Below are 19,834 nucleotides of genomic sequence, written 5' to 3' on the forward strand. Positions count from 1 at the left end.
ATTATCAGTGTTTGATGAATGCTCACATCAATTGCTCTGCCTGAATGGCATTCACTATTGATAATTCTAGGGACACTGTGCATTTCCCCTGTGCTAATGATTTTTCCCCCAAATCCCTGGACTATAGCTCATATGACTAGCTGTTAACAATGACCTGAATATGGACTACTTCCAAATATATTGCTTTGCCTTGCTGTTATAATCTCTGTGTAACAATTCTCTAAAACAACATTACATTTGAAGTTCCAGCTGATAGCATAAGGTTGTATTTTACAGATGTCGTATTTTGGCATTTTTAAGCTCACAGTATTTTCTACAGTGCTGCCTGAATTCTTCATGAAAAAAATTCTATTCTACCACTGCACAGATAGGGATTCTTATGATGTGCCTTATCCCAGGGGCAGGGTTCTTAATGCTTATCACAATGCCACTATCTTATTTACATACTAGGATCAACAAATAACTTGTACCCATATTTTTGTTTACTGAGACATAGTATGCCACTATCCTATTTACATACTAGGATCAACAAACAAGTTGTATCCATATTTGTGTTTACTGAGCCATTTCCTGTGGGGAAACAAATTTGATTTAAATTGGTTCTGAAGCCTAGCAATACAGCAGTCTGTGTTTGCCATACAATGGTAGTGCAGCATTAAAAAATGGGAGGGGAAAAAACGAAAAAGTACAGAGGGAAGTTATTCATATTTTATGCTATTCCTCTAAACTTTTCTTTTTCCCTTTTTTAAACAGAGATGAAAAATATAAAAATCATTCCACTCATAGGTAGTAGGCAACTCAGGCCAATCTCCTCAAGCTATTTCCTTACATTATAAAATAATTAGGTTGCAAAAGCACATCATTTAACCTTCATAAAACGGAAAATCTGAGTTAAAACCTCATGAGAACTCTAAAGTTCTCTCTAAACTATTACATAAACCCCAACTGAAAATGTTCTCAACTTTGAGGAGAGATCTGTAAATGGTATTTCCTGAAGATTTTTTTTTTTTTTTTCCCCTGGGAAAAAACCTGAAGCAGGACAATATTCTGACATTACAGATATTTTTTTTTCCTGTAAGAAACAGGCAGCAGTGTGAAAACACAAGTTTCCTACCTCTTATACACCTAGCACAAGACTAACCGTGGATCATGCATCTTACTAGGGATTTTGTAGTAAAAGGGAGAATGGTAGTTGGAGCAGTCACTGAGACTGTAGTTGTAACACTTCTTCTGGCAACACGTGATGTGCAGATGGTATCAAAGATATGCCAATAACTTAAGTAAGAGCCTCCAATAAAATCCTTTGTAGTGCATGCTATACTTTATGAATCAAAGTGACACAGGCTACCCTACTTATCTGGCACTTTTGTTGTACATGTAGTGAGTTTAACTACCTTATATGCAAGTGCATTTCTCAGGCAAAAGTCTGCGCTCCAGACATATTTATATTTGTGCCAGGTATCAGCTACCTCTAACCAAACTGATTCATAGTATCCAGAAAAGAAAACCATCATCGGAAACACAGATATTACTTCCATCTGATCTATTTGCCAGTGACAGAATCATAAAAAAAAACTAAAAAAAAAAATTCTTCAAGCATTCCTTTGGCTCTTTCCGGGTCATTATTGCAGTCTATGATCAAAACAAACTATTTTAGAAACAAGATAGCCTTTTCCTGTTTATGAATGGTCAGAGATTTAAAGCCACAAAAAAGTCACACTAACGGTTCTAGCAGAAACCACCAATGTACTTAGATCACCACTATCTCAGACTGGAAATTAGAATGCACATTGCCGATTAGATCATTTAGTGACAAAAAAACAATGCATGAGGTTTAGACATTGAAGTCGCATCTTCATGTTGGTGCATCTGCTTTAATTAGCTTAACTTTTCATGTAGGGTAAATAAAACATTAAGGAGTCAGCCAGACAGATAAGCGGCAAACTGTTTTTCAAACAGCTCCATGAAATGAGCAAGAATAAAGCTTCAAGAGTGTTATATTTACCTCTGTAGCTCTCAGGGCACTTTTAAGAACACTGGGTCAGGTACACTGAGACACTGAGAAAATGTGCAATTTCTTTCCCACTGTGCTGTCAAGGCATTCATGCTGTGAATAGCTAACACCCTTCTTTGGCAACCAGGCAAATATTTCTACTTTCTGTCATTCTAGTCATGAAGTATATATCAGCACTGCCTCAGCTGATTTAGTGCCAATTCAAGTCAGACTTTAGATACATGAGCTAGTAACTGGACAAAATATTCTTGATGAAGCCTTGTCACAAACTCAGACTGCTGCTTAATACATTTCAAAATGGTTAGATAGTAAAAAAGGCTGTAAAGCTGAAAAGGCAGCAAAGAAGAACACACATTCAGTGAACTGCCAGAATGTGGATTTAAAAAGTGCATACAAGTCAAATACGCTGCTGCTTCTATTTACTGATAACATTGTATAAAAAAAAAAACCCACCATCAACACCCCGCACCCAAAAAAAAACCAACAACCCCAACAACAAAAAAAAACAAACAAGCAAGCACAAGATTATAAAGGATTAGGTAAGTTCTTAAAAACCATTCTTATTTCCCATACTTCAAAAATACATGTATTTAGAGAAGCATAAGTGATAAGCAAGTCTACCGAGGCAGAACTGAGACAAGGCTAAATGAACATATCCTATTAAAGTGCTTACTGCACACAGATACAATAAACATTACTTTTTTCTTAAATCCTTTCAAATATAAATGTCTGACTACATTGTACTTGCAACTATTGACCAGAAGTTTCTATTGCCTATACCATGAAAGTGGAAGACAGAATGAAAAGTGCTTATTTCAGGGGGGACATATCCCCTGGAATCTGCTCAGAAACCGTTTGTTTTTTTTTTTTCCAATGGGGTAATAATAAGCAGGCAGGAATAATGGTTCAGTGTGTGAATACAAAAAGCAACAAAATAGATTATTTAGAGTGCAAACTTTGTGCTAAGAATTTAGAGCAAAATGACCTTTGAGACCAGATTCCAAACTTTGAGCCACACTGCATTAAATGGTGTTCCCTTACCCAGAGTTTCTATTTCAGACAGGATGTGGTTTAGTGTTTTATCTCCCATACTTACAATCTACATAGAATTAAAATATGCATTAACTGAATATGCCCTGAACAGTACTTACCAATACTGGCATAACCAGGTGTTGATGGATCTCCTCCACCATTCAAGGAAACCATAAATGCTTTATCCGTAAGATCTGTAGTCTTTGGTAAGTCACAAGGATCAACATAAAGGAGAACACCACCAAACCCTGCATCTTCTAACAGAGAAAGCTGAGGAAAAAAAACAACATAGGTGTCTATTAACAAAAACAATGTTAGAACACACTATTTAATTACTGTTGAGACAGAGACTTTATTATAACTCAGGCTCTTGCCATGCCATGTTCTGTACAAACTGAATAGACAGGCACAGCTCCAAACTGCTTATAATATGAAACCAGCAGCTATTCTCGAAAAGACAAAATCAAACCACCAAAAAACTATTTCAAAGTCATGATTCCCAATTCATGTCAAAAGCTACTTTCAAGCCTAATGACAGAAAGAACTCTTACTTACTTAACATATCACTTACACTACATCTATGCTATACAGTGTTAATGCTGCACCTGCATTTCAGATTTGCAACTGTTCCATCTTCACTTCTTTTAATAGTCAGATGAGGCTAGTGTGTTGGGAATTATATTCAGATGAGGTACTGACATGATTCCGCAGCGTACACAAACAGGTATGAAGGGAGTCACCCTTCTTCCTACTCATTAGACACTTGCTAGAAACACAACCCTAACATATTTTTGTGTGATTTAAATAGTAACTTGAAAATGTTTTACTTTTGAATCTAATCTCACTACAACATCCTAAGCAGATCTTCCATATTTCCCATATTATTAGCAGTATGGCATTTCTGCATATTTTACCTCTTCAAGAACATCGCTAAGGGTGTATAGCACATACTAGATATTTGCACACAGTGGTCTCAGCCCAGGACAGGATTTCTGGCACACCCACTCTTCAGTTAACAGAGAAAACAAAAGGAATTTACAGATTTAACCCCCCAAAAACAAGACAAAGAAAAAAACAAAAAAAAAACCCCAGAAAACAACAAACTACCCCCCAGAAAACCTCCCCACCCAAACACGAAACAAACAAACAAAAATCCACAAAGAAACAAACAAAACAATCAGCAGCCCAGCTTATCCAGCCCTGGCGTCTGCTTCCTGTCAGACAGACAGCTTTTTTTCTGTCTCATCAGAACATCACAGCTTGAGTTCGTAATGGCAGTTAGCCTTTCAAAAAGTCTATAGATCTGGGGTGCAAATCAGGGAAATGTCCCTCAAGTCAAGGGCAAAAATATCCAAGCACCCTGACTTGCAGCAGCCTACAGATCAGTTTTGTTTGGAAAGCCTCAGGTTTTCCCTTTCATAGAGAACTGAAAAGTAAGGCAATTTTATGCCAAATCAGAAGAAATCAAATTGTAATGTGGCAAATACTCCTGTGAAATGAGAAGACCTTTCTATATATTGCTCTGCATACTTGGAATAGACTGAAGACAACAACTATGACAGAAAACTAGATTAATTTTCAGACAGAAGTAATTCTGGTATTTTAGGATTATCTTACTATTTACTATACTCTATTTACGACTTTCGAAATGTCTCCAAATGGTCTGAGGAATGATTACAAGTATATGATGTTTCTGAAAGACACAACTCTGATTCTGTACGAACCCAAGAAGTTGTTACTATACCCCCGGTATCCACTTCAGTTGTCCTTTTCCTTCTGTCTTTTAGACCCTTCATTTTTTTCTGTGTGTATATATATATATATTCAATTTATCTCTTAGCTGTTGAGTTTAAGGAATGTTTATTCATAGTTCTTCCTGGCTTTACAAGCATGTAAATTACAGGAATATACATATCTAATACAGTGATTTGCCAAGAGTTTGACACCAGTCTGAATTCAGATAAACAGATACAAGTGAACCTGTGAATCACTTGTGTAATCTTACATATTCAAACAAGTAATTCCTAGATGAAAAGGGACAGTCCCTTTGAAAGAACTCTATTCAGATAAATATGTGTGCAGACTGAGAACATGATTAGCACGGACATTTAAAAATGTAAAAGGTTAACAATGTATTACATATCTTAAATGTAATGCAGGAATAACAATTTTATAATGGTAGGTTTGCTTAATATTGTTTGGTTCTGTTTCCAATTCATGTTCATATTCAGCTATGCACAATAAAAGGGATGGGGATGCTATAGGATCCTAGGTAAATGATACAACAGTCAGGATTTAAAGTGACAATTGTATTTCTTTTTCTGCATCCATATCCGGTATCTTTTGATGCATCTCTAGTCTTATTTAATAGCATAGAAAAGAAACACAGATGCGGTCTTCTTTTGTGAAGAGAGTTTTAAAAACTTTGTAAACATGGTAGCACTGGGTGCTGCACTTTGTGAGTAACAACAGTGTACTTACCCTTCTTTCAGAGAAATAGAGGAATTCAATAGTGGTTTTTGTTAAGTACAATCTTTAGTAAGAAGTTGTGTTGTGCATGTAAAATTATAAACCTGCTTTCTGATTTCAGCTATAATTACTGCTTTTTAACTTTCCAACAGTGACACCACAACTATGCCAATAAATGAGCATTGTTGAGTCCATTTTCATCTTAAGTCAACACAACAGCCATAAAGTGCCCTAGCACAAAGAATCTTAGCAATATATATAATAAAATACATATAATTAATATATAACCTATATATATATAAAATAAAAAGCATAATAAAAAACATGGTTTAAGATTCTAGATTAAGTCCTTCAGGTAAACTGGTACACATCTATTAAAATCAATGGATTACTTTAGACTGTAAAACCAACCAAAAGCGGGATCTGCTCCTTCTGCTTTTGAGTGTATGCCTCCTCCCTCTCCCAAAGACAAACATCTCAGACTAAAATGGAAATACCAGAACCCTTGACAAGAAAACTGATGCTGGTGCCCATTTTTAACTCTTACATTGTTTATGGCTGCTTAAACCCTCAAGTTTTAGAGTCACTTAAAAACTAGCAACACTTTCAATTCAGTATATTAAATCATCCCATAAAACATTCTGGATGTTTAATCTAAGACACTTGCTCCTTTACCAATGGCTCTGTCATGTAACCAGGGCCAATTAGCCTTTTAAATTCTACACACCTTATGGCACAACTAAATTGCCTTTTAAATATGATGTGTCTGAAACAGTGAAAACCCACACCTTTATTTTAAGGAGTGACTAGTAATTTTTGAAGCCTCTATTTTACTTGGGGAAGTTTCTATATAATAAGGTATTACTTGAATGTAAATGGCAATAACTATGACATCAATAGCTTTAGATACATTAAAACTCTAATAACACATTCAAGCTTCTGGACAAAGATAACTGATCTGAAAGAGAAAACAAAATCAGCTCTGCATACAGGCATATTGCAGTAGACTGAAGAACCTGCTTTTGTTCTAACAGGAAAACTCAAAGCTACTTCTCTATTTTAACTGCGCCATCTCTGAATATGGCAAAGGAAACGTGTTATCTTTTGAACCAGCACACAGCTAACAGAGACCAGGTCTGTATTCCACATTTGAGCCAAGTTCACTGTTGGGCTTTGGCCACAGACCTGTTGGCCTACAGGTATTAGATCCAAAAAACAGAAGTTGAGCATGACTCTTTACTGGGAAAAAGGATCAACAAGAAGCAGGGGCCGCTATTTCTCACAGCTGACTTAATGTGTTTTGTGTCATCTGAGGCTAGTGTGCACCTGAATGACTGTTTCATCAGAAGGAATACATTAGTGATCAGAACGCAGGAACAAACCTACCAAAGTGACTACAGTCCCTCTGTATGAAACTCCAGCTTAACGTGTAAGACCTGTCCTTAAATGACTGGCTATAACCAGAGAAGCAATGTAGCAAATACTGGACTTAAGCTCTACTTGTTATCTTTCAGCTTAAAGCAAAGTCTACCTTGATGAAGATCTTTTCCCTGGTCTCTTGCTCAGCTAAGAGTATCTTTGCACTTCTGGTAAATCAAAAAGCAAGAGAACAATCAGGTAATCAGGCTTCATTCTTATCCAGAGAGTACATGGGATTGGTTACCTGCTAACCACGGAGCCTCAGAAGTATTGAGAACATGCACACTGAAGCATGTAGCTGTTTAAGAAGTACTCTCACTTTCCAGCTGAAAATAAAACCTGACTGCCAGCACTACTCTGATGTTCTGCTCCTGGGATCCACATCTGGGTTTTAGTTTCAGCTGTCACTGCCTGTGCAGAAATCAGAAAATCACCTCACGCTTTGGTCTCATCTGGATTACAGCATGTAAGAATGCAAAAATAGCTAAGAAAGGGCTACTAAACTACTCTCTCAATGTAACACCTGATCTTCTCTGATCCAGCAAGACCCTATTGGCTTAAAGACAACTAAATGAGCATGACATCTTTTCTCTTCCTTTAGTTGATTCGCAGTAATAGTCCTGTTCACAAATTTTTTATCAAGTAGCAAAGTGTGATCAACTAATGTGGTGCATCACAACACAGTATATTCCTAAAAGTGATGGTTAGCAATGATTATGAATACATCAGAAAAAAAACAAAACCATGATGCAGGTAACTGGATTATATCAACATACTAGTTACATATTACAATAGTTTCTCATTATTACCAATTCTTCCCACTATATTTGCAAGTGGTCCCAAAAATATGGCCAAACCTTTTGAGAACCTTGCTGTTCCAGTCTAGGAAGTTGTCCATCTTTCTGAAACCTCTCTGCAATCAGTCTTGGTGTTACATGTGCAGAGAACTCCAGTATCAGCATCACTGTATGTCTTCCTCTCTCTCTTCTGCTGAAGGCCATTTCTTCTTCCTGCTCTCTGTCACTCCCCTAAAGTTGTAATGGCTATGTAATGGTTGTAATACCAGCCCCATTACTGATAAATATTGCCTTTGTCAGACTTCGTCAATCTTCTTTCTATGATCGTCCATTTATGTGTCTTGATCCACAATAATGACTGAACCATTGATTAGTCGGCACAGAAGATTTATTTCACAGGAGGATATATCTCAGTGTATTCAAGTTTAATGAAAATGGGATATTAAGTAGACACAGGCAGATCCAGTAACACCACACTGAGAAGGCATTAATAAAATCTGGAGAGTTTACCCCTTAATGCAAGGGGGAAAAAAAACCATGTAAGAAATTGTGATAGAAGAGACAGATGGAAAATAATACAGAACCTTAGACTAGAAATTATACACCACAAAATCCCACCTCAAGAACCAAAGCTGTGAAAAATCTGCTTATTAACCTATGAAACCATTACTTTATCAAACAATACATTATGTAAGATAACACAGGTCAGGACAGGACACAATAGCTTACAATTCTATCCAATAAGTGACTTTGTCATAATGGAAGGTTCAAAGCGAGTAGCACTTACACTGTTTTTAGAAAAGTTAATTTCCATATGCACTTCATAATTTGCATATACATCAACAAGAGTTTTTCAATACGTGAAAAATCAAACTCTAGTGTTGGAGAAAAAAAAAAGTAATTAAAAAAATAACCAGATCTCTTCACTTTACTATAGGTTCCCTTCATGTTATATTTTATTTCTCAATATCAGGTTCAATTCAAATGAATTCAGTGACATTTTCTAATCAGATCTAATTCTGTTTTCAACTATACTATATAAACCTTCAGACTTTTAATTATTAGATAATGGTCAAAATGTATCAATAAATATAATATAAACTACCTGCACAACGCTATTTAAGATTTCTCTTTTACCTCATTATAACGTATTTCAGTACTATGCTACTGTAATTTAAGTCTACATTGCAAAAAACCCTGTAGAACACCATTCTCTCTTAAGCCAAAAGTGCCTCAAAATGTGGTTTTCACTTTCAGAAGACATTCATATGCATGTATCTCACGCTACTGAAAGCGTGTTATCTGGGCTGCATCCTCATTCCTGTACACAGGATCTGACATGAATAGATACTATGAGGCTGTTCACTGAAACTACTCACAAGTCTTTGAAGGCCTTTCTACTGTGCCACCACAACATAGCAGAAGGCGCTCTTGTGTAAATCAGAATCAAAGCAATTATGCCATACACTAGGAGCTTCTGACTGATGTCACCATCATGAAGATGATATACCCAACCTCTGTGAATTTATTTATACAGAAACCTGAAAATTTCAGTCACAACTGAATGTCACAATGACAGAAAAGGAATTTAGATGCTCTTGAGAGGGGTGCCTTTGGTATACCAAGGCACCAAAGTGGTAAATTAAGTATGCATTTATCTTCTACTATCACCAATTCTGTAAGAAAAAGAATGTGTCTGCAGTGAAAAAGTGTGTAACAGAACCATAAACACATTAAACATGCTTTTGCTACAGACAGAAAAATGCTTAAGCATGGAATTTTTTTTAAGCTTAATAGGGTTGCGTGCACTCCTTAAATTCCATTAAATCTAAAAAAAAAAAAAAAAGGCAAAACAAAAAAAAAGCAATTTTACACAATGTCTGTGTTAGGGTAAATGACATCACAGTTCATTAGATGAAGGCTTTTAAGTGTCAGCTACTCTCAGTACAGCAAAATTCATACTGGGTTGTGTTATTCTAGCATATGACCTCTTCCATATTTGCAAGTGGTCCCAAAATATGGCCAACAGTCTTCCCCTTCTCCTAAATGCAGATTCACAGCTGCACTGTTTATTACAAGTCCAGTCAGGTGCTAACACAGTAAAACCGGGATGTAATGTATTCATAAAGTAAAAACTTAATTGATATTCCCACTTATATGTTGACTGCCTATATATCGTTATCATCCCCTTTTCTCTGTCCCTTCCACCCAAAAATGCATGCAGAATTTTATATTCAAAGTCATAATACATAGGGGGCATTGAGACAAAACAAACAAAACTAAAGAATTAAAAATAATTAGTAGAACAAACAATGCAATATACACAGCAGTATTTCAGAGAAAGAAAGAAAATATATCAAGGATATACGAAAAAATACATGCATCTACCTATTCTAATATTACTGTTTAAAATCAAACATATTAATAAAAATATAGAAGTTGTAACTTCTACTGTCATTACACTTCAGTGCAATGATCAACATGAATTAGACAAACAACAGTAACCAGCTTTTAGCAACTGCGTTTTTCAATTCATAGTGCAAAACGCAAAAGATAGTTTATTAATCTGAGACACATCTTTATGAGCTGGATAGGTTACAAGTTAATTATTACTCTTTTCTACTGAAGTTCCAATTAAAATCATGATGCTCTGAAAGGATCTGCCATCACATTTTACTAATTGGTAGTATGCAAAAGTAAGGGAAAAGTGCCATTGAAACAGTTGGAAGACCTCACTGACATAACATCTTTTTACTTCTGAAACTGTTTGCTTGAGTAGAAAAGTAAGACTTTGCATACTGCAGATTTTATCTGATGCCACTGCCCTTTCAATTACTTACTGTAATAGAGAGTACTTGGAAGATGCAGTGATAACACAAACAAGACTCAAGACAGAAAAAAAAACACCTAGATTTTTACCACTCTGCCAAGTTGAATATTTTTAACGAGTAAGATGGCAGAGGTCTCCTTTGGCTCCAGCTTAATTTTTTAATACCGCACTTAATGTTTAATCATGCTTCTATATCTGGGGACAGTGTTCAAAAGAATTCTGTGGCAAAACTGTATCTGAAGAGGCTTTGGCTTTTGCTGATCAATCCTCAAGGTACTGCATTAAGACAGTCAAAGAGATGGAGGACACAGGCAGTTTAATCGCTCACTACATGGGGATGATGAAAAGAAATCATCTTTCCTATTCAGCTCTAACACTCACCTTGTCTAGGGAATGACACTATTGCTATATTGAACAAACAGAACTGGGAAAAGGTTTAAGCTGCATAAAGCTTCAAAAAGCTTGAAATGCAGACAACGGTGATCTCATAAATGACAGGCTATTCCTATAAAGGTCTTAGAAGTTGGAAAACATACTGCACTGGAATTAAATAAATTATTCCTGACACACAGTGCCACATATATATACTTGCTCTGCATCATGCCCAGACCTTAAAACTTTGATGTACTTATTATCAGAGAAATGATAATATGAAGTGCATCTATTTGTGGAAGGAGTTTGACATGCATACCTAAGGTTTTTCAAGACATTTTTATTAATCACATTCTGAATTGAAACTGTCATTCACAATTTTAAATTTTCAGGATTTTTTTTTCCTTTACTTATCTAAAAGTGATTTACAAGTAGAGATTTCTCTCTTTTATTTCTTGGATGTCCTACAGAATGTAGGAGGAAAAGCAGGAGGGAAGGATAAGAAACCTTAGAATGTTAATCATAAAAATCTGCATATGAGTTATGGGGCTGTATGGTAGTAAGAGCTGTAAGAGCTACTTTGTACATAAATTTACCATCAGCTGTATTTTTACCTACATTCTTCTGTCAGATAAGAACTATTCAAGGGCAGCAGCCTTTTAAATTAGCACTAACCACAAGAAAACTGATTTGTGAAGGGTCATGAATATTTGATTTTAGAAGTAAAAGAATAAGGTAACTTGTTTTTCTTTAGTGTGACTATCTCAAAAAGAAACTACTAGAGGGAAGTAAGATAGGCTTCAGTGTTCCTAGTCCAACAACTTGAAGCAATATGACATCTCCATACTAGTTCAATCCCTTTACAGGCTAGATGTGGCCACAAGGAATCCTTGGAACCCTTCAGCCACCCCCTCCAACCCTCCCACCCTCCGGAAGTGCTCTTGCAGTAGGAAGAGGAGCAACTAAGATGTCATGCAATGAGATATACATACTCAGCCTTCCCACGGACATGGAATCAGAATCATAGAATAGCAAGGGCTGGAAAGGACCTTAGGATCAAGTTCCAACCCCCCTGCCATGGGCAGGGACACCTCCCACTAAACCATGTCACTCAAGGCTCTGTCAAACCTGGCCTTGAACACTGCCAGGGATGGCACGCTCACAGCTTCCCTGGGCAACCCATTCCAGTGCCTCACCACCCTTACAGTAAAGAACTTCTTCCTTGTATCCAATCTAAACTTCCCCTGTCTCTCATATATACCAGTTATCCATTACCACATGTAGAGCTGAAACACTTCATTCTCTGAGCAAACCAACAATCAAAATCCCCCAACACAACAACACAGAATCATGGTATAGTTAGGACCTTATGATCATCTAGTTCCAACCCCCCTGCCATGTGCAGGGACTCCTCACACTAAACCATGTTGCCCAAGACCTGTTCTTGAACAGGGATGGAGCATTTACCACTTCTTTGAACAACCTGTTCCAGTGCCTCACCGCCCTCACAGTAAAGAATATGTTCTAACATGTCCCACATGATCTCATGCTCTTGTGATGTTGGCCGGAATTGCTGCCGGAAATTATTTCCCATAGCACAGGATGATGTAACAGAGCCACATTTAAATTTCCTGTGACCAATGATACATTCAAAAGCCACAGTCTTTTGTCTAGCAATGATGTCTGAACATGGATAAGACAGTACATAACCACAAACAAAAAGGAAAGCCAAAAAAAAATGCAAGACAGGCAATCAGCACTGGGAATCACATCACACTTGCGAAGAGTAGCAGCTTCTATGCTGCAAATCTGAGAGAAACTCACACCAACTAAAGAAATAAAGCGCTCAATAAATTAGAGCTACCACAAATTGGCAAAACTGAACCTGGATTGAGAGTTTCCAAGTATTCATGTATAATGCTGAATCACAATTCAGCTTGTCTGCTAGTTTGTCTAGAAATCTAGGCACTAGCCTCTGGACAGCCATAGCAGTTGAGTTAAAAACTTGAGACTTCCCCTTCCCCCATCTCTAAACCAAAAAGCAGTGTGGTTTAATCCGGTAATCCTTGAACAGCAAAATTTTCAACTTCATGGTCCTGAATGTGGTATTAAGTTTACAAAGATCTGAATGGTTTTGTTCCATACTTTTCCCTGTTTGCTGTCTGCTCATCTTTCATCCAGTTTTATCAAAGAAAAGTAATTTGTTACACACCAGCAGTTTTTAAAAATGGAACTTTTCACAAAAGGGTACTTGGACAATTAAACATAAGCCAGATATATTGCCAGTTCCCTGCCACTAAATTTTAGGTACTTTTAATAAAAATTGTGTGCACGTTTTACTGCCAGATCTTGCTTACCACTGCTAAGAAATTCACAACCTTCAATCTAATTAAAAATGAAATTGAATTACAATTCCCTAGAAACAAGGGCTGATTGGACTCTGTAAGCTTTACTTAATTTATTTCAGAAACAAAATAATTGAATTGCTTACAGTCCAGGAAAAAATGCTTCGTTATTTGGAGAGTATATAATACAAAGCCTTTCATACAGCTATTGCATTCCTGCATCTTCAGGAAATACTACTCACTTTTAAATAAGCATGTGGAGGAGCACTGTGTGTACTAAGTATCATTAAATACTCAGTAAGCATTAAAAAGAAGAAACAAGCAGTCTGTATGAATGTCCAGATAAGCAACCTCCAAAAAGCCAGTAGCATTTACTTCATACTGAAACTGTTGTTTCTGATAATGTTTATGGTTATTTCAGTCTATGTTTAGACTCTATTACAGAGAGAACAAAGCTGAAGATCCAGCATACCAAAAACAATTACACAAAGATATAATTATAATCTTGGTAAATCATGAGGATTAGACGCTTAGCTGTATTTCATGCATTCCATCAATTCCAAACTCACCACACAGCCAATACAGTCACAGGCCTGAGTCAAATCTGACAATTTCCCCTTACTTTATATTTTTTAATTATTTATTTGTTTTCCTACCGCTAGAAAGATGAGGTAAGGTCAGTGGATGCACTCTACAAAGAGTCTTCCTAGCATGGGGCACTTCTTATAGAGAAAGCCATGGTGTTAGGTTCACGTCACCCTTCACATAGGGCAGAAAAACCACAGGTGATTTTCTCTGGCAAGGAGGCTCTAATTTTCACTGTTCCGGAAGCCATGCTATCTGCCACAAGCACTTAGGGAACCTAGTCTCAACTTCAGGGAAGTCTCAGATCTCTGCAGTCCATTTCTCCTCACAAGGACTGAACCCTGTGGCAAATTCCCAACCAGGAAATTACTTAGGGCAGATCAACTTGCAGTATCAGCTTGGTCGCACACCACAGTACGTGGATTCATTTCAGAACTTGCAAACACTGCTGAAATACCTAGTGGTTCACACTCCAGGAAGGACATGTGGAAGACCATGTCCTTCCTTTGACTTCATCTGGAGAGGGACTTTTTACATGGGCAAGTAGTGACATGGAAAGGGGTAATGGCTTTAAATTGCAAGAGGCTCATTTTAGATTAGTTACAAGGAAGAAATTCTTCACTGTGAGGGTAGTACAACACCGGAACAGCTTGCCCAAATGAAAAAAGAAGCTGTGGCTGTCCCAACCCTCAGGAGCTCTGAGCAACCAGGTCTAGTAGAAAGTGTCCCTGCACATGGCAGGGTGTTGGAACTAGATGAGCTTTAAGCTCCCTTCCAACCCAAACCGTTCTATGTTTCTGTGATATTGGATTTCAATACGGAAGGCAAACATGTTCAGAAACCAAAACCTTCACACTGCAACCTCCAGGTCCACAGAGAGCTCTGGCAGGTCACAAGAGTAAAATATGGTTTCCTTTGCACTAAATGGGCCATGCTCGCCCTGTGGATTTATCATGTGGCAGCCCACACTCAGAAGCGGTTCCCACCTTAACACACCCTCCTCACAGACTGACAGGCCTCACCTCCCTTCTGGAAACTTCTAAGCTGCCAGGCAGATTATCTGGGGCAGTGTGTGTGTGTCAGGGCTTGGCCAGCCCCACTCCTTCTGAGGGTGAAGTTTCCTGACTGGCCCACTTGGTTCCTGCTCCTCCTGGCCTGGCCAGGGGCTGTGGGGTCTCCGTCAGCTGAGGGTCACCATTCTGCTTGGTTTAGAAAAATATATTTAGCCTGTGGTGTTTTTCTCCTCCTTGTTTTCTGTTATCTATAGCAATAATAAACATACTAACTGAACACTTCATCAGGGAGAGGTTAGACTGTAGCACCCTAAGGTCCATTTAGTTGTGTGTTCTTTTGATTTGGTTTGGTGGTCTGGAGCCATTAAATGTCCAAAGCATACCTTGCTTGGACAATCGCTTATGAAAACCATTCATAAATGCTGTCAAAGGGGTTGAGTTAATAATGGTAATGACACCCAGAATCCCTAGGAGCAGTTGTAACAAACAACTAAGGTAAGCCAAATGCACAGAAGAGGACACATTCCTGACGTTTAAGTCCATGCAGCATGTAGATCTCTGCTGTTCAGTATGTCTAACAATGCATCTTGCATTAATTCTACAGGTTTTTTAGCCCACCTGCCACTTCTCATAGCAGATATAACATAAGAATTTGAAGATCCCTATGCTGAGTTTAACATACAAGTTGCTATCCTCCCCTATACTGCAAGTAAACGACTTGCACCACTACTTAATCGCAGGGGTTTCCCTTATATGCAGAGAACAGTGACTATGGCAATCTGAATGCCTTCAGAAGGCTGATGCTTGCAACATAAACTGAGACATAGCTGTTCCCTCCCTGTCAGAAGGGCTGCTTCTCACTTCACCTGAAAACATATACCCATGCTCCTGATTTGTTCTGCATATAACTGAGAAATAAAGAGTACTTGACTCAGTAGCTTAAAAGCAGAAAAACAAACCTGATGTGTACTCAAAGGCATAGAACGGTTTGCACTGGAAAGGACCTTAAAAAATATCTAGCTCCAACAGCCCTGCCATTACAGGGACACCTTCCATTAGACCAGGATGCCCAAAGCCCCTCAGTGGTGCTTTGATTGCTGACAGCACTTACGTAAGCCCTTCAGCTTTTTTTGTCTGTTTTTCTAAGACTAGTATGGCACTGCCTTAACTTTTTGTTTTGAGTATGGCCTTGACATACAAAAGACTTGACTCATAAATGTCAGAGTATAAGAATATCTCAGTCATTTAATCAGAGACAAGCATGCTCAAGTCAGATTTAGGTGAATATCTGATTTATAACTTCAGTTGAATGTATCTATGACCAATAAATAAATAAATTCAGTAAAATAACATTGTAATTTATGCGTTCTTAATCTCCAAATTTTCCTGCATGCTGGCAGGTTACCAGTGACTGTTCTGTGATGCACGGGTTATAGTCCCAATCTATGCCAAAGGGACAGCAGCTCATCACCAACATGAGAATATTTCCCCCGCTGCCACTTACAGTGGCATCATTAAACCTCTGTTAAGTCTCAGTTTGAATAACTGGCAGCATATCTTGAAGGCAAAACATGGAAATTGTGATTGAGATCTTCCCCAAAATCTCTTTTCTTTAAAGAACGGAGAATTCCACAAAATGAAAAAAAAAAAGGCAAAAAATCATCTTGGATGGAATGTAAAGGTTAAACAAACAGGCATCAATATTTTTAAACTGAACATGAGATATTTAATAGCTGTTACTGTAGTGACAGGTAGAATCCCTCTAATATACTTATTTCTGGTACTATTTACTGACTATAAAATATTACCACTCTTGAAAGTAATAACTTGTCTTTTGGATGACAGTTCAGGGTTTAATTTGTAACTAAAAAGCTAAAAATAGAGAGGTTTTGGACAGCTAATGGCTCCAGATCACCAAACCAAAGCAAAAGAATACACAATCATATGTAGACAACAATATGGAAAAAAAACAAACTAAAAAAAAAACCCTTCTTTTGTTTCTAAAGTTATTGATTCATATGCAGTGGAAACACAAAATCTTTGTCTGTCTCCACAATCTTTTCTCAACTAACATGTAGCCTGTAATTGCGATATCTTTAGGGTAACTTGAATTTATGTTTTCCAGTAGTAACACTGAAAGTTAGTAATGTTGAAATGCAATAGCCCTTCCATCTATAAGACAAAAATAGGATTATGACTTAACTACCTTGCCGACTAAAGATTTTTGTTGTGGTTTAAACTCAGTCAGCCACGCAGCTGCTCTCTCACTCCCCCACCTTCCTCCCCCCCCAGCTCCCAGAGGGATGGGGAGGAGAATCGAAAGAATGTAAATCCCACAGGCTGAGATAAGAGCAGTCCAGTAACTAAGGTATAAAACAAACCACTACTGCTACCACCAATAATAATAATGATAAGGGAAATAACAAGGGAAGAGAATACAGCCGCTCACCACCCGCCCATCAATACCCACCCCGACCCTGGCAGTGATCTAGCCCTTCCGGGTGACTGCTCCCAGTTCTACATCCTGGGCATGACATGCTGTGATATGGAATACCTCTTTGGTCAGTTTGGGTCAGGTGTCCTGTCTCTGCTTCCTCCTGGCTTCCACTCCTCCCTGGCAGAGCATGAAACTCAGAAAGCCCTTGGTCAGAGTAAACATTACTGAACAGCAACTAAAAACATCGGTGTTATCAGCACTGTTCCCAGGCTGCAAGTCAAAACCACAGCACTGCACCAGCTACTAAGGAGAAAAATGACTGCTACTGTTGAACCCAGGACAATTTTACACGTTCTCTATCAAGATATAAGCAGTTGATGATCTCACAACTTACATAACAATCAGTCATAGATTTTAGTTAAGGTACATTTGCTGCCTCAAGTAATGAATCTCAGGACATCCATCAGATTGTTAAAATACAATTGCCTTCATTGTATGCAAAATAATTCCCTTTCACTTTATTATTCTCACAATCTCATAAGATTTGATGAAAATCCAGCCTATTTCTTTTAAGGTACAAAAGCATATTATCTGCTCAACTCTTTTTTATAGTATTACACTGCATCCAGGTTTCCTGCTTTTAAAATAATGCCTTGAACATCATATTACAGTCTCTTTAGATACTGTATAACATTTTTATGCATTTTTAAATTTACATTTCGATTTATGTTTCTCAGTGGAACATATAATGATACGAATTATGCTATATGTGAGCCTCAGGCATATCTATATATCAACTAGGAAAAACGCACAGTATTAATTGGCTAATTAATATTTTACTTTCATTTGTGGAAAAGAGCAGTGTTTAACTACTTGGTTAGCATGCCTTTAAGTAAATCAATATTCAGAATGAACTTATTTATCTTCCTTATTAGAAAAAGTGTCACAAACCAGGAATGATAAAAGAAGTGATCATAAAGAATGTGCCTCAGTGTATAAAGTTATTTCAAAACCTATAAATATTAAAATAGTTATTAAAAACCTTAGCAATAAAAGTTCTTTATAAAGTATCAGTACTAATTTCCATTCCTAAGCTCCCCTAGAAATTCCAAAATTAAAAATTTGCCCGGTTGCCCTTTTGTTTCATGACTGACATTTCAGAACAAGATCTTATTCATGAACTGTGCTACACAAAGCATATCATGAGTATGTCCTTAATATTCAGTATCAGAGTCTATAGCGGAATATGTAATAAAGTGAAGAACCACTTCACGTGTAACTCCGGTAAAGCAAAACTGTAAGAAACCTACACGAAAGATACTACAACTGAAAAAGTCAACATTTGCAGCTTTTGTTTCTTTCTAGGTCCTTTCTTTTTCACTGCTTTCCACTCCGCACATCAGTAAAACAGAGCTTTGGCTCCTCCTGTGACCTACTAAATAGCCCATTTCACCAAAATGAAATAGAATATAGAGCTACACGAAGGAGGTCCAAGGTTGAAGTACTTGATGAGATCAGGGATGGCAGTTGCATTAACTTGGCAGTCACCAGTCACAAAGCCCTACAAAGTAATTAATTCACGACCAGTAAGAAAAAACATCAACAACAAACCACAACTAAACCACTCTAAACCACTAAACACAACTCCCAGGTCTTCTCCAACAACACTAATATACAATTAGTTCTAGAACATCAATCTAAAATTATGCCCTTGCCTTGTCATAAAAATGCAGTGAAAAATATAAAATGTGAAAAATATGTCCAACTTACTGTCATAAATATTTTTTTAAGGAGTGAATAGGAAACGAAGACCCAAATACCAGAACAAGGTCATACACAGATTGGTTAAGAAAGATGCACTAGCATCACCATTGCTCCCTGTCACTCTCCTCCTGAATTAAGTGAATGACAGCAGCCACAGTAAAGTCATTCTTGTCTTTCTCGGACAATTTCTTCGGGAAAGCAAGGAAAGCAAAAATATCATATGAAACACTGCATGATAAAAATAATTACAGTTTTTTCTAATGGGCCCACTGAAATGATTTAGCACCAGTTACAGCCCCTGGAACTCCACTGAATTTACTTATGACACATACAGAATACTGTAGTTTGCAGATGAATGAAAAAAAAAAAATACAATGAAACTCATAATCAGTCAATTTCTGTTACACCACTGTTTCTCTTGAGACAGAACTATCAGTAGAAGTCTAAAGCATACACAAATTTAGCTGGGAGGGGACGCAAACCAAACCACAAAAACACAAATAAAAGCTCAATCACAAAACAACGCTATAATGCAAGGCCATGCAATGAATGAATGGTCTGACTCACAAGACAATTCACATCCCCTGGCTTTTAGCTCAACATAGGGATCTACAGAAAAGCAGGGAATAGTTTCAAGTTCAGACAAGCATTTTCTTGTGCAACATCTTTGCAAGTGAGACAAGGACTGAAAAGAGCACAAACAGAAATTTCTGTTCACACCCATTATTTCCTTTTCTGTGGTGACGGATTGGCAGTG

At 37.5% G+C, this 19,834-nt stretch overlaps 1 protein-coding gene across 12 annotated transcripts in view; it reads right to left on the reverse strand.

Moving 5' to 3' along the window:
• NAALADL2 (N-acetylated alpha-linked acidic dipeptidase like 2) overlaps positions 1-19,834 on the reverse strand; it is a 489,585-nt gene that overhangs the window by 155,492 nt on the left and 314,259 nt on the right. For all 12 annotated transcript variants that reach the window (XM_057411595.1, XM_057411593.1, XM_057411591.1 and 9 more), the window contains one exon: positions 3,166-3,316. In XM_057411595.1, coding sequence (XP_057267578.1) covers positions 3,166-3,316 — 151 coding nt within the window. The remainder of the gene's footprint in view (positions 1-3,165; positions 3,317-19,834) is intronic.

The sequence above is a fragment of the Pezoporus wallicus genome, unplaced genomic scaffold, assembly GCF_028554395.1.
Source record: "Pezoporus wallicus isolate ANWC-B61680 ecotype Strahan unplaced genomic scaffold, APGP_CSIRO_Pwel_v1 contig_6899, whole genome shotgun sequence".
Lineage (NCBI taxonomy): Eukaryota > Metazoa > Chordata > Aves > Psittaciformes > Psittacidae > Pezoporus > Pezoporus wallicus.